Source organism: Eschrichtius robustus, chromosome 12 (genome assembly GCF_028021215.1).
Source record: "Eschrichtius robustus isolate mEscRob2 chromosome 12, mEscRob2.pri, whole genome shotgun sequence".
Classification (NCBI taxonomy): domain Eukaryota; kingdom Metazoa; phylum Chordata; class Mammalia; order Artiodactyla; family Eschrichtiidae; genus Eschrichtius; species Eschrichtius robustus.
In genome coordinates this window covers 8,306,956-8,328,703 of record NC_090835.1, presented here as the reverse complement: position 1 = coordinate 8,328,703, position 21,748 = coordinate 8,306,956, and the positions used below count along the sequence as shown (strand labels likewise).

Sequence of the window (21,748 nt, the reverse complement as noted above, 5' to 3'; positions counted from 1 at the left end):
ACCATCTCTGCCAGCCCTGTTGGTGTGGAAATGTTACTGACCTGAGACCCTGTCGATTCTACTATTAGAAGGTGCCTTTACATATATTTAAATTAATAAACTATGAAATACCTTCTGCCTATAGTGATTTAATTATACTTTGCCAAGAAAAGCAATTTTAAACTAGATCGACTTTTTTTTTTTTAAATGAGAAGCATTGCCATGAGGTAAATGAGGTAAAAATATTCAGTTTTCAAGGAAACAAAATCCCTGTTGCAAAGCCAGCAAATCTAAAAGGAACGTCTACTGAAATTACCTGATTCTCATCGTGAATGTGACTCAGGGGAGAGTGGAAGCTTATTTAGGCCTCTTTCCAGTGTTCCCCAAATTCACCCCGTTTCTTCCTTGAGAATAATCCTTGGGTTCTGCAGAGACGTGAAGAAGCCCAGGTCTTGCCACGGCTCAAATCTCTGCCTGGTGCTTGGGAATCATGGTGCTGGGTCTCCTCTTCCCCAGGGCCTGCAGTACATGGAGCTCATCCCCAAGGAGAAGCAGCCAGTGACGGGCACCGAGGGTGCCTACTACCGCCGGCGCCAGCTCTCGCGCCAGCTGCCCATCTACGACCAGGACCCCTCTCGCTGCCGCGGACTTTTGGAGAACGAGCTGAAAGTGATGGAAGAGTTTGTGAAGCAGTACAAGAGCGAGGCCCTGGGTGTGGGCGAAGTGGCCCTCCCCGGGCAGGGCGGCTTGCCCAAGGAGGAGGGGAAGCAGCAGGAGAAGCCCGAGGGCGCAGAGACGGCCGCCCCGACTACCAACGGCAGCCTCAGCGACCCGTCCAAGGAATACGTAAGTCTCTCCCATCCATCCATCCATCCATCCATCCATCCATCCATCCATCCATCGGGTCTGGCTGAAACCGCCCAGGCCCGGGCTGCAGGGTCAGGGCCCCAGTTCCAGGCTCTGTTCCCTCATTCCTGCCTTCATCCGTGGTCATGGTCCAGGAGAGGTCACAGACAAGCAAACCGTCACAGTGCAGAGAAAGGGCATCTATCCTTGCTTGGGGGTGAGGGTAGACTTGGGGGAGGAGGTGAGGCCCACGCTGGCCTTGGAAGAATAATTAAGAGTGCCCCAGGCCTTGAGGCTCTTCGGGGAAGACCTGTGTTGCCTTAAAGAGGTGATCATGTGCAAAAAAAGGTGAAAGTCTCAGAGAGCACGGCACAGTCAGAGGACTGAATGAAGTCCCAGGTGGCCGAAGTGTGGTCCCAGGGGGCAGGGGGGCCCAAGGCTGGCGAGGTCAGCAGGGGCACGCTTCCTGAAGAGTCATGCCCTCCGTCCGCCCATCACTCAAGCATTGACTGGCCCGTACTGTCCGCCGAGCCCCAGGAAATCAAACAAGCAGAGGACGCTGTCCCCGTATTGGGATGCTATAGATTTAGGACTTTACTCCAAGGGCCGTAGGGAGAGGTGGCAGGCTTGAGATTGGGGCCACGTGGGGCTGTCTGCTAACTTTCATGGGCCCCCAACCCCTATCAGCCAAGAGGCTTCATGCCTCTATGTGACATTTGGAGATAAAAGTCCCAATATATAGGGTCCTCAAGCAAATCACCTGCCTTGCTGGGAACAGGCTAGCCGTCACCCACGTGAGCCAAACACCCCAGGGAAATGCCAGCCCAAACGATGCTGTCAGTACGTCCAGAAGGGGCCGGGTCTTTCTTCTCTGTAGTGACTCACACTTGTTATCCAAAACCTGCGTCCTGCCTCTCCCACCCCCGCCCCGTGGGCACGTTCATTTGGGATTGCCATCCAATGAAAAGAACAAAAAGACAAAAAGACAAAAGAATGAAATTGATTTTCACTAGCACAGATTGGTGATGGTCTCGAAAAGACCCATTTCTCAGGAAGAATTCACATGCCAGGAACTTTTGAAAACATTAGATCCAGTTACCACGTTTCATAAACTAGCCTCCTCCCCAGCCCTGCCTTCTATCCACCCTCCAGCAGCCATCGGTCTTTAACACGTTAGTACTGCGTTAATTCCAAGCTGGAACGCAACGTCTTTAAGTCTGTGACATTTCCCAGTTGCCATTCCCGAGAGAGAAATGCTGATCTGAGAACGTATTTTATCCTGGACTCAGCCCACGGGTTTGGACAGCGTGGAAGTGGGGCAGAGGCGGCCTGAGATCCCAGGGCCTTGGCAACAGTCAACTTTAGGAAATGGCTCTGACGCTTTGGAAGCATTTAAACAAGACCAGGCAGTAAACAGGGAATCCGAAGGAAGCCGATATTGGTGGGTTGGGCTGGCTGGGAAGACAGACTTTTCCTTGCTGACCCTAACCCCAATCTTAATTAGATGACTAATTATGTCATTAGTAGACTCACGTCCGTCACCCCCTCTAAATGCTGAGGTCCTGTCTTGTCCACCCCTGTATCTGCAGCAGGAGCCATCAATATAATATAGAGAGTAGGTGCTTGATAAATATGCAATCCATGAATGACTGAACAAGGGAATGAATGAATGAATGTTCAAACTGAATTTTTTTGTTGTTTCTGTCTGCGTCCGGTCTCAGCTGCAGCACGCAGGATCCTTCGTTGTGGCGTGCAGGCTTCTCTCTAGTTGTGGCGCGTGGGCGCTGTCGTTGCGGCACGCAGGCTTTCTAGTTGTGGTGCGCAGGCTCAGTAGTTGTGGCGCACGGGCTGTTACCCCACAGCATGTGGGATCTTCGTTCCCCAACCAGGGATCGAACCGGCGTCCCCTGCATTGCAAGACGGATTCTCAACCACTGGACCACCAGGGAAGTCCCATGTTCGAACTAAATTGATCCTCGAAAGATGGGGACCACTTGTGTGGCCGTTCTGCCTGAGAGGACGGTGAGATTTCAAGGTCACACGCCTTAAGCACCTGCTGTGTGCCACGTGCTATGCTCACTACTTCCAGGTCTTGGATTAATTCGAACTGTTACCTGGTAGGTGGATTTCACCAGCCCCATTTTATAGGTGAGCAGTCAGAGATTCAGAGAAGAATGGTGGCTTGTCCGAGGCCCCATCGTTTCTAAGGGCAGAAGCGGGATCATCATACTCTGTCTACCGCGTGATGCTGAGTTATAAAACCCTGCTTGTCATCTGTATTTAACTCTCTGTTTATCTCCTTGAAGCCGGGGAGCAAATTCTATTAAGGTAGCCAAGTAGCCTGCCAGGCCATAGATGGCTTGTCCCCGGCAGCCCTGCCATTGGGCCTGGCTGTGGGCTCGCTGCCTGAACCGCTCTGCTCTACCCCAGGGGGCGGCACATCAAGGGGACATGGGTGCTGGCTGTCCTGTGTGCTGGGCTCCTCTTGTTCTCATAAAAGGGCAGGTAGGACAGTTACCACAGACAAGCGTCAGGCACGAAGCCTGACTTCTGCTCCCCTGACGAGGGCCACGAGCTTTGCTAGAAGCAGTCAGGGCATTCAACTTGAGGACCCAGGTACGGGGAGGGAGCATAGGACGGACACCCCAAATCAAACAGTGATTTGTGAAAGAAAAGGCGGCAAAAAGAAGGACATGTGCAATGTATCACACTGGAGCTACGATGGTAACATATCACACTTTATCATCCTAACGGTGACGTCATTACTGTTGTTAGCGGCCACCGTTCAGCGGGCTTCCTCTGGACCGAGCACAGCGCCAAGCAGGAGAGTATCTGATGTAAAGCTCCCAACCGCCCAAGGGAGGCTATGGGATGCGAACCAACTCTGTCAGCCCCCAAACCCATCTTTCCTGTTCCCCAAGGCTTACTCCTAGAAAGCTCATGGCCATGAAGCTATAAACGGGCCATGTGGCCATGTAAAGGGGACATCGGGCTAAACAAAACGAAATGGGTTTCTTTAGGGCCGGACTTCTCAGAGCCTTTAGGGGGCTACGGCAGTGGTTCTCAAACTAAAGTCACCTGGAAGCTGGCTAAAATCCAGAGGCCTGGGTCCCACCTCAGACTTGCTGGTGCAGAGGCGGAGGCTGAGAATCTGAATTTCTAACGAGTCTCCAGGTTGATGCCAACGCTGGGGGCCACACTTTGAGAACCACTGCTAAAGAGGGTTAAAAATGACCTTACATTTAAGCTCAGCCAAAATGATACTGCCGATCTGGTATACAGGGAGGGTCCAAGAGATGCTAACAGGGGCATTTTCTAGATTTATGCGGCCCCGTGGCTTAGGGTGTCCAGCTTTGAGGACACTGCACAGCACTCTTGAATTCCTTGAACTTTCCACGGGGAGTGGTGGAAACACAGGCACAGCACATAGCCCACCGCTCTATACCCGCCCCGGAGGCCCCATCCTAGAGCGCACTACGCTCTACACTTGGCAGCCGGAGGCCACGAGCCCTGCTTTCTCTGAGCTGCCGGTAGCCTACACCCCACGGCGGTTCTCCCAGGAGCTCGCACGGCTCTGACCTGCTGCTGGGCGGCCTGTTACGGCCGTGCCCTTCCTCGGAGACCTTGGCTGCCAAGTCCTGCCCCCAACCCCAGGCCCCTCCACCAGACTGTCCAGACCAGAGGGGCATTATCGCCAAAAGGCTTTTCCAAGTCGCCTGTGTGGAATCCCCACCCACGGGCTGAGCGCTGGGTGAAGCCGGAGGGCGGTGGGTGACGGGAGCAGCGCCCTCTGAGCCGACCCACCCTCATGGCCGGGGCTCTTCACTTACTCGGATCTGAGTAAGGCCCTCCGCCAGGCCTTCCCACGGGCCCCGTGACAGGACGGGCAACCTGAAATCAGCCGTGGCACGTCTGGGAATGAACCCCAAAAGCTTCGGCCGCCCATGCCGACCTCAGGGCAGGCCCCTGAAAGTGTCACCCTGACCCTGAGCTCAGGAGAGGCAGTGGCACGGCAAATGCCATGAGAGTCATCCCTCTTCATGAGGAAACGCCACGGCACAAAAATCCCAGATACTAACCATCCGCTGTCACTCCCAAAGCAGGCCCTTTAAATCAGTGAGGCCAAGTAAAAAACCCCAGCGTTTAGCCTTCTCTTTCCCTGACTTGCCCCTCTGTGTGTGCGTGGAGCGGCGAGGGTGGTGGGGAATCGCACAGCAGGCTCGTTCATCTCTTTTGAATCCTCCGAACGACCAGCAAGACAGCTTGGGGTTGTTATGCCCATTTCACAGATGTGGAGCCTGAGGCACACAGAGAGGTTAACCGGTTTGCCGGTGAGGTTCCAGCCCAGGTCCTTCCGCGTCACCAGCCCTGCGGGGTCCCAGCAGGGTGGGGACAAAGCAAGGGCACGTGCATTTATGTTTGCTGGGGTGGGTGGCAGTGTGCAGAGTTACTCCCAGCCCAGCCTGGTGAAGAACTTGAGGGTCTCTTGTCTGCGAGCCAAGAACAAGGGAAGGACGTGCCTGCCCCACCCCAGTCCCACCCACCATGGGTTCTCGGGGGGCTTGGGGGCTTCCAAGCGTTCCGTGGCCGTGGAGCTGCCCACCCCAGCAGCCCAGACCGTTCCACAGCAGCACGGCGGGGCCCCATATCTGCTTTCCAGGCCCCGGCTCCCGACCTCTCCCACCTGGATGGATCCTACGGACACTGGACCTCAATGCTCAGATGGTAAACAGCTCTACCAGACCATTTCCCTGCGTTTAGAACGTTTACTGGATATTTTCTCCGAAATTAAATATACAGATTTCCTGGGCATGGTCATCCTGCCCAGGAATTTCCGCCCTTCCCTACACCCCAAACTTGTAACCGAAGAAAGACGAAAGAGAGCCAGGACATAGCATTTAATGTCTTCTCCGCCCTTTCGTAGTTTTCATCCCTGCCGGGAGACCCCAGCTCCTGCCTCATGGGCCAAGCCGTGGCCCCAGAGAAAGTGATTAAAAGGAGAAGAGACTGAAAGAAGTGAAGACATTGCTGGAAGTCGTAAAGATGTGTTAATTTGGTCCCAAATTACAGTGTAACCCCCCTGCCCCCTTTCCCCACAAGAATGCACAAAGGAGGCACCGGAGGCGTGGGTCCCCTCCCTCCCACGAGGTGGGCCTCTCAGATGGAAACTTAACAGCCGCTGGCGGCTCAGCCCGACTCCAGCCCCGACAAGGGACATACTTGTGGGCAAGGGACTTCCAAAGCTTGGTCCGAGCAGATGTTTGGCTTGTGGGCTGGCAGGCTGGCTTTCCTGCCAGCCCCTCTCTGCGAATTTGAAACCACCGTGCACCCCCAGGCCTGAGAGCCCTGCCTGAGCTGGAGGCCAGAGGATCAAAGGCAGCCGCCCCCAAATCGCCATGGTTACCAGCCTCCTCAGCATCTGCCTGCCACCTTGTTTACAGGGGAGATATTTTAATGACATTAAAGGGGATTTTATTTTCCACAGAAAATTCCTTTTATCCCACTTTTCATACTATAAATACTTTGCCGTGTTGCCACATGAGGCTTCACAGCTATCTTTTTTTTTTTTTTTTCCCCCAAAGTGGGCTGCGTAATAGTCCATTGACTAAAACAGGGGTTGGCAAACTTTTCCTATAAAGGGCAGACTGTGACTATTTTAGGCTTTACGAGCCACGAGGTCTCAGTCATAACCACTGGCCTCTGTCCTTGTGGCACTGACGCAGCCAAAGACAATATCTCAACAGATGACCAGGGCTGTGTCCCAATAAAACTTTATTTGCAAAAGCAGGCAGCAGGCTGGATCTGGCCCCAGGGATGTACTTTGCTGACCCTGGAACTCGAAGAGCCGTAAAAAATGGTTTTCACTGTTCATGAATGACCAGGGCTTTGTTCAGTTTTCTCATCCTGCTGGAGGTTACTTGGTGATGATGCTGATTCCGAGGACAGTGTCGTCTGCCATTCGCTGACGACCTACACTGTGCCAGGCAGCACGCCAGACGCTTCGCACGGTTGTTTTATTCAATCCCAAGAACTACCCGGCAAGGTGTATCATCCCCCTCTCTAGTCGTCTAGCCGGTGAGCCGTGAAGCCAGAACTGGAACTCAGGCCTGCCTCACCTCAAACCCCGCACAGACTCCAAAGGACGGAAGCTCCCGCTTCCAGGGCCCCCGTGTGGCCCAGACACCTTGCGAGGCCTCTGCAACAGAGATGACCACACGTAAGCCTTGTCCCTCCTCAGCAGCTTCCCGTTGTGGGGATACACCGGTCAAAGCCGGATTCGAGAACACCCCAGGCTGACGTTCTCTCTCCCAAGTGTCGCATTTGGGAAGCCTTCCTGGCCCCATCCTCCCCCTTCACCAGATAACCAGTGAGGGAGATGCGGTTAGAAACGCCTGACATCCTGCCTCGCCTGGGAGAGAGCCCCCTCCTCAAGGACCTGCCCCTAGAAGATGCGGGAGACAAAGCACGGGTGGGCCCACAGCACTGACCCCACGTGCAAAGCACTTGCCACGATCAGGGCCCACCTTGTGTCACAGATGCGGAAACTGAGGCTCAGCGATTCCCCCAGATGAAGCTACGGCGGGACCTCGTGCAAAGGCCAGGACCCTAACCGCAGCGCCTGCGGCCACCCACCTATTCTGCATCGTAAGGAACCTCGGGAAGATGCCCGTGTGGGGCAAGAGAACGCAAGAGGCTAAAGACGCCAGCCATGACACTGGGCCAGAAAAGAGGGAAAAAAAACCCAAAACACTCCCGATACACGAGGCTGCAGAGCAAAGATGGTGAATAATCGCCATAAGAGGAAATGGAGAGATGCTGTTTGTAAATAAATTGTTGAGAATTTGTGTTGGAAAGAACACAGTGCCTGAATTCAAGGCCCTTCAGTCAATATTTACTGTATTGTAATGGTGAGCTTTTCACAAGGCAATCTGGGTTTAGACTGGGGAGGCCTTTGGATAAGGGCCTTCCAGAAAAGAACCGCATGATTGGCACAGAGCTGCTGGCAACCGCGGCAGATGGATTATGGCTGGTTTACAGGGCTCTCAATATCTGCAGATCCGTCCCTGAAGGCCAGTGTGGCTCATCCCTGGAGACACAGCTCTTTGGCCGTGGAACCCGGGGCCACTGTCCTGAATCTGCTGCTTCCCGAAACACTCTGTGTCTTGGTGACTTCCATTTCAGAAGCCTGAATAACTCTGCGTGTCCACGTGTGCCGCTCCTGTTACCTGGGGCCGCACAGCAAACCACCCTGAGATGCAGCGGATTGGAACACCTGTTCCAAGACGTCTGTTTTCTCACAGATCAGCAATCTGGGCAGGGCTCAGCGGGAGAGCTTGTCGCTGTCCTTGACATCTGGCCTTGATGCTCGGAAGACAGATGCGGCTAGGGCTGGACCAGCAGGGGCCCCGGCCTCTCCCTCTATCTCTGTGTTTTCTCCGTGTGGCTGCCCTAGGATGCGGGCCTCAGGACTCCCAAGAAAGAGCCGGTGGAAGCTGTGTTGCCTTTATGACCTACCTCAGGGATCTACAGCGTCCCTTCCACCACATTCTGTTCTACAGAAGCGAGTTACTAAGGCGGGACCATATGCAAAGAAAGCGAATGTGGGTATTGCTTGGAGGAGGGTCCAGGAAGTTGCCGGCATCATTTCCACACATCACGGCGGAGGGAACCCCAGCCCTGCAGGGTCTGAGCTTTGGAGGCAGCTGAATCTAGAAAGCTCCTCAGCTTTCTCAGTGCAAGTGTTTACAAAGGCCCAAAGTACAGAATATACAAACTGTTTCATTTAGACGCTTGTGATGAAGAATCTCTCACCATCTGAACAGGGCAAGACAAAACTTCAGTGGCACCAGAAGAAACATCACATGTGTTCTACCTATGAAAGGTTTGTGCTACAGCTCCTTCCCCCGGAGGGACCAGAGTCTGCAAACTAGGTTACGTGGCAAAGGCTGGACAGATTCCCATGAGAAGGCTCTAGTTTTACACAGTTGGGAGTCTGAATGAGAACCCACTGACGTGCTAATGATCAATGGTCTTCTCTGTGCCTTTTAGCCTAGTTCCAAAGGACTTCCACCCGACCAAAAGTGGCTCCTCCAGAGGGGAAGTCGCCTGGGAATGACCACATTGGGCTTTCTTCAAAATAGTCTAGAATTTAAGCATCCCAGGAATTCAAATTGGCTTTTGCTGTAACGGAACCTAATTGGTGATGTCATTTTTGCTGAGTTTTTATATAAGGTCATGTTCAAACACTCTATGACAGTGGGTCTCAAAGTGCGGTCCCCTGACCATACCAGCATCCCCTGGGAGTCTGAAGATTCCCCTGCCCCCTCCCAGACCTACTGATGAGACAGTCGGGGTGGGGAGGTGCAGCACTCTGTTTGAGCAGCCCTCTAGGGATGCTGGGGCAGACTCGAGGCTGAGAACGCTGTCTTGGAGGGGGTGGGATGGGAGAGGGAGAGGAGCAGGCCCACCAAGGCGGGCACTGATTGTAGCTGAGTCTGGGGTAGTGAGAAGATGAAACTCACATGACTTGATTCTCTGGCCTTGCACAGAGGGAAAGAACAGAGATGGAAAAAACACAGAGCTCATGGGTGGGAGGAATGACCTCCTGCCAATCTACGTGCTCACGGTGCTACTGAAAGGAACCCAGGCCTACAAACCAGAAGCAGATCCTGCCTTCGACGTCTTTGTCATCTTAGGAAATGGATTTAGCTCCTCAACTTTCTATAAGGAGGGCTTCATAGGGATAACAGGAGATTTTCCCTAATTATTACTGAACCCGTGTAAAGTTCATTAACTCTATTATCTCATTTAATCCATGCAACAGACCTATGATGTTCCGAGTATTATTTGACAGGTGAAAAAACTAAGGTGCAGAGAGGTTGAGTAACCTGCCCAAGGTCACACAGCTAGCCCCCCTCTCAACCATCCACTGCAACTTAGAAACTGTAAACCTCCCTTCCAAGGATGGTAGGAGAATAAGTTTGTGCAGAGAAAGGCAGGACCAGGATCACAGGACCCAGGCAGGCTGGGCAGTCTGACTCTTGGTTGTCAGGCTGCCCCTAGTGGCTGAGGGGCCACCAGCTGACAGAGCCAAGACACTGTCAGATCTCTTGTCCTTTGAGACCACAGGGAAGGGGGCATGGAAAACAGCTCAGAGGCCAGAAGAAGAAATTGGTTCCTGATGCATGTTGACAGGACTCATTACTCTGACAGCATGTTTTCATAACATGTCAATGACACTGTTTGCTTAAAAAAGGACTGGCTACTGATGGTAACAGGGTGCACAGCCAGGGATGCTGGGGGACAGCGAGGGAAGAGACGCTCCCCAGAGAGGCTCCTGACAAAGCCCTTTCAGACAGCGCTCCCAGAGTTGTCTCCCCACAGTACAAACCACACCCCAGCACTCCCGGCCTCCAGAGCCAGCAATGGCTTCCCATTACCTCCAAAGTGAAGTCCCAACCCACAGTTCAGAGTCACCCGTGATCACCCCCAAACGGCTTCCTGACCTCACATCCCTCTGTTTCCTTCTGTGGGTCGCGGGCGCCTGCTGGTACCCACCAGACACACCCAGGTGCATTTATATCCCTCCCTTTCCCCGCTTCTGTGTTAGGCACATCTGGAAACTTGGACTCAGGCGCCCCACGGATGTATCCTGGTGATACTCGACCAGGTGTGGTGGATGGACAGTAAGCCCCTTCTGTGTGGGAGGAAAGGGGCTGGAAATTTCATTCGATGAAATTTAGAAAGACCAACAGACAGAAAATTCACTTGCTTCTCAAACAGCCCTCACCAGACAGTTTACACTGCTGGAGATGTGACAGTCAATGAATGCGGATCCATCACCTATTTTGGGTTTGTTCTGTTTGTTTGTTTTTAATTTTTTGCCACACTGTGAGGCTTGCGGTATCTCAGTTCCCCCACCAGGGATCGAACCCGTGCCCCCTGGTATGAAAGCGTGGAGTCCTAACCACTGGACCACCAGGGAAGTCCCCATCGCCTATTTTTGGTTCAGACCCTCTGATGAGTTCCAGGTGAGCTGGGGCTCAGTCACATGCAGAGGGACAGGGTTTCACTTTGGTGAAGGACTCACACCCGTCATTCCTGTGGGCATAACTGAACCCAAAAACCCAGCACGTGCTAAGGAACATCGTCGTCAGGCAGCCGGGAGCAGTAACCAGACACGTTCCTCACCTGACATGAGCTCAACCACGACTGTGCTTAGGGACCACACTCAGTACGCGGACACATTTGGTCATTTGGTTTTCTTTCCCCGATTGCCACCATTTTAATTTCTATTTCCTCTTCATGTACAAGAGTATATTAAGTATGCAGTTAAAGTATGTGAAGAATTCTAAGTGTTTAGGCTCTGAATATATGCCTATTCATCTTTACATAGCAAAACAATAAATGTCTCTATTTGGGCCGGCACATAATTTGTGCTTAGTAAGACAGAGTGTTCATCTCAAGCCAGGGATCAGCAAACATCTTCTGTAGAGGGCCAGGTGATCTATCTCTCAGGTGTTGTGGACCAAGAGCTGGAGTTGATGATATCACGTAGGTACTTTATGCAACAAGAGAGAAAATAAATATCCACAATTTTTTTTTTGAAATTCAAAATACAGTAGTATAATTAAGACAGGTTTTTGTAATACAGGCCGTATTAGCTAGCTCAGGCTGCCATAACAGAATATCACAGGCCAGGTGGCTTAAACAACAGAAATGTATTTTTTTTCCCAGTTCTGGAGACTGGAAGTCCAAGATCAAGGTGCTGGCAGGGTTGGGTTCTGGGGAGACCCCTCTTTCTAGCTTGCAGAGGGCTACCTTCTCACTGTATCCTCACATGGCCTCCCCTCTGTGTACACCCAGAGAGAGAAAGAGACAGCCATCCATCTCTGGTCTCTCTTCTTATAAGGACACCAGTCCTATTTGATTAGGGCCCCACCCTAATGACCTCATTTAAACTCAGTTAACTCCTTAAAAGCCCCATCTCCAAATACAGTCGCACTGGGGGTCAGGGCTTCAACATGTTAACTGGGGGAGGGGCACCATTCAGTCCAAAACCCCGGTCTACTATGAGAAAAATGGAATTCTTTTTTGGGAGAAAACATTTCACTAAATTAGAGTTCAAATGTAAAACCCATTCGACACTGATGGGTCCTACAAGAACAGGCAGAGGCCGGGGTTGGCCGTAGTTTGCTGACTCTGATGGAAAGGCCGCACGGTGGAGCAGAGAGAACCTTGGCTTTGGGGTCAGGCTTGGCCTGTGTTCAAATCCCAGCTTCGCCTCTTGTCAGCTATTGCTACTCAGCAATCACTGCATCTCTGTGAACCTGGGTTTGGCCATGTCTGGGGGGAAATATAGGTCTCCTTAAAAGGGAGATAAGTCTAGAAGGGAAAGTAACTCTCTCGGGTTTCCGTAAGGGTGTCAGTCAGGAGGGAAAACACCTGAGGTGGACACACAACTGCCCCAGGGAGATGACAGCCAGCATCATCCTCATCATCAGAGTTCTGAGGAGCAGGTGAGAACTCCAAAATGACTGGAAAGATTTTACAGATCGAGGATGTCGTCTGGACAGGACGTGATGAGAACGGCCGTTTAGCTCTGTGGTCTTCCTCCCAATGCAGTCATGATAATAACATCAGGCAAATCCCAACTGAGGGACAGTCTACCAGATATCTGACTGGTACTCCTCCAAGGTTATTAAAAACAAGGAAAGTCTGAGAAACTGTCACAGCCCAGAGGAGCCTAAGGAGACGTGATCGCTAACTGTAATGTGGGATCCTGGATCCAATCCTGCAAGAGGAAAAGGACAGTAGGTAGAATCTAAGCACACCTGGATAAAGTTTGGACTTTAGTTAATAATAACATATCAATACTGGTTAATTGATTGTGACAAGTACACCATATTAATGTAAGATGCTAAGAACAGAGGAAAGCGGGTGCGGGGTATACGAGAATTCTCTGTACTATCTCCACAATTTTTCTGTAAGTCGAAAACTGTTCTAAAATTTTAAGTTTATTAAAAATTAATCCTACATAGGTAAAAGATCCATTCAAAGTGCAAGGTGGACCAGTGGGTTTTAATGTAACCGGGATGAAAGGTTGGTTGATATGGTTCCAGACTCCACGTTAACTAACTTTTGAGAAACTAACACTTGTCTAATTTTGATGTAATAGCAAAGAAAAATATGCCGCAGTTATCTAGAAAGGCTATTTAAAATGCCTGCCTCCCTTTTTCAATTTCTAATCAGTGTAAGGTCAGATTTTTTTCATATATTTCAAAGAAAACCACATAATGCAAATGATGAAAAGCTAAAACAGTTATAAGAATTGAGAAATCCTCTACTGAGCCAGCCCTTAGAGATTTGCAAAAATGTAAACAATGCCACACTCTGACTCAATTTTTCTGTTTTGGAAAATATAGTTATTTTTAATTACAAATATTTATGTTAACATGCTGTTGGTTTACTATTTTTTAATGAATTAATAGTTACTTAATTTTTTTCCTCAGTTCTAATTTCTTGTATGGTAAATATCAATAGCTATTACCCACATGAACAAAAACTCTTTGGGGTTCTCAAAAATTTTTAAGAGTCTAAAGGGTCTTGAGAACAAAAAGTGTGAGAAGGACTGTGGTAAACAAATATTGGGTTGGCCAAAAAGTTCATTCAGGCTTTTCCATAAGATCTTACAGAAAAAGCCAAATGAACTTCATGGCCAAACCGATACTTTATTGAGTCCTCACAACTACCTACTAGGTAGGCAGTATTATTATCATCCCACTTTGCAGATGAGAAAACTGAGGAACAGAGAGGTATAGTCACTTGCCCAAGGTCACCCAGGAAGTAAAGAGACTGGAGTCGAAACTCGAACCCACGTCACGATGCACTCCTGACTACCTTGTGTCCTGGGGGTCCTCCCCCACCCTTCCAGGTCTGTGAGCTCTGCAAGGGGGTGGCCCCCGCCGACAGCCCTGTGGTCTACTCGGACAGGGCAGGCTACAGCAAGCAGTGGCATCCTGCCTGCTTCGTGTGCACCAAGTGCTCCGAGCCGCTGGTGGACCTCATCTACTTCTGGAAGGACGGGGCACCCTGGTGTGGCCGTCATTACTGCGAGAGCCTGCGGCCCCGGTGCTCCGGCTGCGACGAGGTGAGGACCAGTGGCGGGGGGGCACCCCCAGACTGCAGGAGGGGACCCAGAGGCCCAGGGGAGTGTGGCTTCGTGATGATGTGATCCACAGATAGGAAAACTGAGGCTCAGATCCCCTTTCACACTCTCAGCCTCTGTTTTCCCACCTGCAAAGTGGGGGCAGAAATTAGTTCCCACCCCCGGGCCTGTTGGGATGGGTCAGACACAGAGGACCTGTCAAGTCTCATCCTTGGCACAAGGCTTGGCACTAAGTAAGGGCTCAGAAGAACATTATGGGGTGCCGCCAGGAGGTAGATGGCCCACATTCAAACCTGGCTCTGCATCTGTGAGGCATGTGGGTCCCTAACTCCTGTGCCTCAGTTTTATAACTTACCAAATGGGAGGGTAACAGTGCCCATCCCATGGAATTGCTGTGAGGATAAATGAGATCATGCCTGAAAATGCTTGGCACGGGGCCCGAGTAACTAACAAGTGGAAGCTGTTGTGAGTCTTAGGATAATGTAATACAAGATGATACAATAAAATCATGTCACATAAACATAACACAATCCGACAGAGATGCTGTGAAAGGGGTTCAGCTCTCCAACATGGGTTTAGACTAGAGAAACTCTAAGGCATATGAATAGTGACAATAATGGCTATGACAATAATAACTACTGCTTGCATGCCTTTGGTGACGAGAAACTCACTACCATCATCATTGGCACATACGAGGGTTAGAAATGTCTTCCTCACTTTAAGCCAGTATCTGCCTCCTCCCACCTTTCACGTGTTGGTCTCCGTGTGAAGTTAAGAGCCTGTAATCCTCCTACCTCATAACTGTGTGAGCAAGGATGTTACAGAAGGAAAAGGGCTGTCAGCAGGCCTGGTCCCACCCACCTCATTTCTGTGAGGACGACAGTATGCTCACGGTAACACCACCTCATCCTAATGTGCTACAGACGTTGTATGTGATGTACCGTTTACATGTCACAACAGTCTTTCAGGGAGAGAGAATTCTTATCTCCACTTGACATTTGAGAAAAGTGCAGCTCAGAGAGGTCAGTGATAATCACACAGCATTGACTTTGTTACCATTCCGAGTACTCCATCTGTAGCAACACATTTAGCACTCATAAAACCCCATGGGACGGGCAGTATTTATATCCCCATCCTACAGATGTGGAAACTGAGGCACAGGGAGGTTGAGTAATTTGCCCAAAGTCATACAGCTGGTATTTAAGTGAAAACACACACCTGGTCCCTGTTTGACCCCAAAATCAGAAAGCACATTTAACCAGTATGCTGTTCTGCTCTCTGGTTCCTCACCATATTGTATAGATGTTCCAAAGTGTTACTTTATTCCAAGCCCAAGTGACTCTGGGTGTTCTTGCTCTTCAAGACTGGCCATTGGTCGCTCAGCTACCATTAGGCTATCTTCACTGGGGTATGTAATTCCGTCTCAGAGCACAACCGGGCTTCGGATTTGGCCCAGACAGCATCATAGATGCCAGATACGTAAAATCTGTCAATAGCGGAGGATTTTTTTTTTTTTTTTGAACCCAGAAGCTAAGATGCAGCCATGACCTTCGCCAAATACTGTACTTACTGTCTTAGATTTATGTCAGATTTCTCCACTGAGGCACTGAAAGGTCAAAACAAGAATGGGGGACGAGGGACCACCATCTTACGGCTTGTCTCCCATGCCCTGTCTACTAGGGACAAAACCTGAGCTGTACGATTCTTCTGCTCCCCTCCCCAGATAATATTCTCAGAGGACTTCCAGCGCGTGGAAGACCTGGCCTGGCACCGAAAGCACTTCGTCTGTGAGGGCTGCGAGCAGCAGCTGGGTGGCCGGGCGTACATCATCACCAAGGGTCAGCTCCTGTGCCCAACGTGCAGCAAGTCCAAACGCTCCTGAAGGGCTGTCCACCCACGGCTGGAATCCACAGGATCCCACCGAGAAGTAGAGCCAAGTGTGCCAAGGCCATCCTACGGGTCTGGCGAGACAGCCAACAAGCGACAAAAACAGTGATCTTTTTTCAGTGGATATATATATATATATATACACATATATATATATATATATATATATATATACACACACACACATATTCTAGATCGGGTGGGGAGGGATCCTTGAGGGTCAATAGTTTCAAAGCCGGAGACGTTCTGAGAAGTCTTAGGATGCGGTTATTTTGTTTTTGTTGCTGTTGTTGTTTCCCAGCTACCCACGAAACACATCCTGCCCGGGCTCTCTAGGAGGAGTTTCCCAGAATGCAACTCTGAGTGATCAAATCACATAGCTGGAGGATATGCGTGCTTTCTCGTGAACCTGGGGGCTCCTCCAGGAGCCGCCTGGGATCCCAACGCTCGTTTGTTGCCTCCCTTTCAAATGGAATTTGAATTTTAAATAAAAAAATGTTGGCATGATAAATATATCAATAAAAGTTTTACGAAGTTCGCACGTGCCCTGATCTCATTATTTACACCTGGCAGTCATTTCACGGCATCTGTTTTGCCCCAGGATCCTGAGTGCTGGTGCTAGCGGAAGGCACTGGAAATGCCGGTGTGCCTCTTCATCAACTGTGTCTCATCAGACTCCTTTGGGGACTGAAGGTCCTCGGGGCAGAACTCCCATCCCCCCAGTTCTGGGTACCCCGAGAGCACTGATGGAAACGAGTGTGTCGTGTTTCACGGGACACCTAAAAGCAGCCTCTTGAAAACTGGGGAGCAGCAGCTCAGGTGTTCTCCAAGCCCCGGCAGGTGATGAGTGAGCCCCTCTGGGTGTAAGACCAGGCAGGGGACTCAGAGCAGCCAAACAGGGCCACCTAAGCGCAACCAACGGGTGCCACATGGGACACGGTGACCAGTGCAGGCCAACCTGAAGAAATGTGGATTTTATGAGAAATCGCTCCCTTTTTTAAACGTTGCCAACAGAACACTGAATGAGCCGAACGGAATAGCTCTCTGGGTGAGACTGTCTCTCTTTTATGGCCTCTCTGTGCATTTACGGTCTCCAAATTCGTTTCCTCCGCACAATTTCAGAAAAAAAGACCTTTCTTTTTCTACTGGGGAGATAAGGGTGAAAAAGACCTGAGGCTTAGGAGCTCACAGTCTCATCACCACGGCCTCTCTTTCCTTTTTTTTTTTTTTTTTTTAGTCACGCCATGAGTTCCCCGACCAGGGATCGAACCCGCGCCCTCTGCGTTGGAAGCGCGGAGTCTTAACTGCTGGACTGCCAGGGAAGTCCTGGCGTCTCTTTCTTAAACTGCCCATCTATTGCCCAGTTTCTTTAATTTCACCACCCAAATTTTGCTCGCATTACCTCGTCTACAATACCTCCATTCATGTGCTTTGCAAGTTGGACGAAAGCTATTGCCCTATCCTTCGCAGGTGGTTTTCTGCTTCCAGCTCATCTCTCCAGCCCCCGTGTTTCTCTGCCACGTCCACCTGCTCAAAGAGGAGCTTTCGGACCCATCCTTCCAGGATCCCTGTTGCCCCTCAACTTAACAACCAAGTCCTCACCCTGACGTGTGAGTGCTTCCAACACTTGGCTTAACTGTCCTTCTGGTCTTAAAACCCTTTCTTTCTCTAGATTTCGATTTCCCTATTTCACTTAAACATTCAGAAACTCCTTTTGATCAAGACCCTCTCCCCCACCACCACCGCCCTGGTCTGTGCTGGGTCCTTGAAGACCAATTCCTTCTACAGAAATTCTACCTGTCCTAGAAGGAGCTTCTGAAACATAACCTGCTTCTCAGCAGCCCTCCCTGAAGCGCCAATGGAATATGCACTTGTTCATTCCCTCATTCATTCATTCCACAAATATTCACTGAGCACTAGAGAATTCCAATTCGCATGCTGAGTACAGGGGGGTACAGTGCTCACAGAAAGAACTGTGCCCCTGGACTTTACAGTCTGTGCGGGAGATGGGCCTCGGGCAAATATTCCCACAAGTTGACATAAAATTACTGCTTCTATGGATGGTATAAAGGTGGGGGGTGGGGGTGGGGAATCGGGTCTCTATAAAGCGAATGCAAAAGACTGGACCTAATCAGGGATGTCAGGAAAGGTACTCCTGGGAAAGTGACACTTGAACTGACATCTAAAGGGCAGTAGACTCCGAGTAGCCAAAGAGGGAAAGGAAGATGGTTAAAGATGGATGCATGGATGGCATGTGCAAAGGCCCTGTGGCTGAAGCAGCACCAGTTTATTCAATATCTACTTATTGCTGTTGGAGATACAGTGGTGACCATGAACGGGACGGAAAGAAGATGGGTGTGGCAGGTCCACAGAGGGAGGATGGATGCTGAGGCACGAGAGGGTCACCAGCTTTGTGGGCAACAGAAAAGACCGGTTTCTGTCCTACGAGCAACGGGGAGCCTTCCGAGAGTTTTCAGCAGGGGTTGGTAATGCCGGGACAGAGAGATTACGGGATACATGATCTCTCCTCTGTTGAAACCCCAGCGTGATGCCTGATCGATTTTGTCCTGGTGCCTCTGTCCACACCGCTGTGGACAGGAGTAATGTCCCCCACAGACCCCAGTGGATGCCACCCAGAACGTTCTCCTGCCTTCCTGGTGTCTACTAATGACACCAACGTTGCACTTGGAACACCGAATCCTCTCTGACACCCCTCTTCCCCTCTGATGGTCACTCAGTGCAGTCCTCTCTCCCATCACCTCTTCCTTCCATCCCCAACGTTGTATTTCACCTTGAACATTTTCTGCCCAGACTGACAACGATCTCCTGGTGAGGCTCCCTGCCATGATCTCACCCTGTCCACACACTACTCAGCTGGACCCTTCGGAAACACATCCTCGCCATGCACTCCCCTCTACAGAACAGGGGCTCCTGTGCACACATGGGAGAAAGTCAAAGCTTCTTAGCTTTGCAATCAAGTTTCTTAATTTTCCCAGCCCCAACCCACCTTGCTTACTGCTCCCTTTTCAGAAGCCAAATGCATAGCACGCAGGTTCCTCTATGTGACCCAGCCTTCCCCACCTCTGCCCGCTGCTCTGGCTGTTCTCTTTGCCTGGAGGTCCCCACACAGTGCCCTATTACTGCCTCTTCCATGGGGCTGCCATCACTGAGTGGGACGCTGCACCAAAATTGGAAAGACATATGCTCTACAATGTAAGAGCGTTAATTCCTGCATGGTTTATCCCCCATGTCAGCAGGAAGCACAGCTGCCATTCTCATCACTCCCATTCTCCAGCCTCACCCTCCCTACAAGGGTATGATAGGTGCCCTTGCCCTTCATCTGTGCTCTCAAAATACCCCAGGCTTACGGCGATAATTGCACTGATTCTACTGTGCTATAAATATTAGTTTGAGAAAGGCTCCCCCACGCACTTCTTGAGAAAATACTCTCCTCTTCTTTAGTCTCCAATCCTTAGAATAATGCCTAGCAACAAAATCAAAGAATGAACAGCCGAGGGCCCTTCAATGATTCACTGTTGCTAACGGCACTGGGTTCCAAAAGGGCCTAAATCAACTATGAAAACTTCAGAATGAGGCAGACACACACCGTTGGCTGCCTATGTGCGGCCATTCTCCGCCCCATTTCCTTCTTCTCTGTGGGGAGAGCCCACTTCCCGTGATACAAACTCACCTTCCCAGCCTCTTCTGCAGCTGGAGGAACAGCATGTGACTCAAGTCTGGCCAACGGGGCTTCACCTTTGGGGAGCTGCTTAGAAATATTCTCTTCCTTGATGAAAAGAGCTGCTCTGGAGGGAAGAGCCCTACTTTCTTTTTCTTTTGATATTATTTCAAACTTAGAAAAAAAGCCACAAGAAGAGAACCAAAGGACTTGTCTTCTTGAACCATTTGAGGGTGTTGCTGACACTATGCCCCATCACCCCATCAATATTTCAGTGTGTAATTCCTACAAACAAGGACATTCTCCTACCTAACCATGAAGCAACCACCAAAATTAGGGATTAACATTCTACCAATATAATCTTCAGACCCCCGTCACCAGTTGTCCCGATAAGGTCTTTTATAACAATTTCACCAGTTGTCCCAATAATGTCTTTTATTAAAAAAAAAAGATCCAGTCCAGGATTATGCACTGCGTTTAGTTAACTTGTCTCTTTAGTTTTCTTCAGTTGGGAAGTGTTCCTAGTTCTTTCCTTGTCAGTTATGATCTCAACATCTTAAAAGATTAAAAGCCACATAATGAGTAGAATGTCCATCAAACTGGCTTTGTTTGATGTCCTCTTATAATTAGATTCAGGTTATGCTTTTTTGGCAGGAAGGCCATGGAAGTGATGCTGTTTTCTTTTCATTGCCTCCTACCAGATAATACAAGATTTTTATTTGTTCCATTAGTGTTGCTATTAATTTTCAACACTTGATTATACTAAATTTTTCCATTGTCAAGTTACTCCTTTTCCCTTTGTGTTTAATGAGCATTTTGTGGGAAGGTACTTTGAGACTATGTTAATATCCTGTTCCTCATCAAAATTCCACCCATAGCTTGTCAGTATCCATTGAGGTTTCTTGACTGAATTATTACTATGACAGTTGCCAAATGTTGATTTTTTTCTAATTCAATCATTCCTTCCATGTTTATTAGTTAGCATTCTACTATAAGGAAAAGCTGTTTTCTCCCTATTTACGTATTTACTCATATTTTATATCAGTTTGGAGTCATGGATTTCTATTTTATTAAATTGTTTATAATCTATTATTATCATTATTTATTTTGATGTTCAAACTGTCCCAAATTTGGCCAACGAAAGCTTTTACAAGCTGGCTATTATGTCCTTTTAACAGGTCCCCACCATCCTTTGAACATAATTTTACATTCTGGCACCACAAGGAGCTCTCAGCTCATCTGATACTTCTCCGGCCCCAGTTTTGGATTCAGCCATTTCTCAAGGAGTCTCGTCTTCGTAAGCTGGGTGCTGTCAGGTTGGAACATCTTAGAACCTCGAAGAGACAAGTGAACCAAGCTAATAAGCTAAGAGTGATGGAGCTGAGACTTAAACAGAGTCTAGATCCTTGGTTATATCATCAAGCCAGTGAACTTAGTTCTGGCTTTCTTGTTACATGAGACAATTTCCTTCTTCTTTATGCTGGGTTATACATTTATTACTTGTGTAATACATTTCTTCACCATATAGTTTCTCTTCAGAAACAATGGGACTAATACCCAAGATGTTTCACATTTTAGCTTGAGTGAATTAAACATTTCTGAAGCCATTACACCCCCTGGTTCATTTGGACGTTTAAACAAGTCTGTCTGGGGGGGACACAGGCGATAGTGACATGAGTGTTTGACTCACTGGGTTTTCAGACTTTGGCTCCAAGAGTTTGGCTTCAAATATGAGACAGTTCCATGGAAGCTGAGAGGCTGCCATGGCATGTGTGCAGACCACCCGTGCCTTTGACGAGCTGAGCCTGGAGATGGTGCTGTTGAAGGAAGAAGTGTGTTTGCTCCCTCTTCTCAACCATGATCTGTGTTCATTCAGATGCTACTAGTTTGAAGCAAAATGATCTCCTGGACCGACTCCCTCGGTTCTATGATAATAGAATCTGCACGTATCTAGTGCAAAACGCATACAGTGCTTCTTTGGTCTGAGTTTGGGACAACTTTGGTTCTTTTTTTTTTTTTTTTTTTTTTAAAGATTTTTTTGATGTGAACCATTTTTAAAGTCGTTATTGAATTTGTTACAATGTTGCTTCTGTTTTACGTTTCGGTTTTTTGGCCACGAGGCATGTGGTATCTTAACTCCCCGAACCTACACCTCCTGCATTGGAAGGTGAAGTCTCAACCACTGGACC

At 49.5% G+C, this 21,748-nt stretch overlaps 1 protein-coding gene across 1 annotated transcript in view; it reads left to right on the top strand.

The window, feature by feature from the left end:
• The window catches only part of LMCD1 (LIM and cysteine rich domains 1), a 58,093-nt gene extending 41,676 nt beyond the window's left edge, over positions 1-16,417 (top strand). The window contains exons 4-6 of the mRNA XM_068559252.1: positions 496-825; positions 13,760-13,975; positions 15,717-16,417. Of these exons, the coding sequence (XP_068415353.1) occupies positions 496-825; positions 13,760-13,975; positions 15,717-15,875 (705 nt within the window). The 3' untranslated portion in view covers positions 15,876-16,417. The remainder of the gene's footprint in view (positions 1-495; positions 826-13,759; positions 13,976-15,716) is intronic.
• The last annotated feature ends 5,331 nt before the right edge of the window (positions 16,418-21,748 follow it).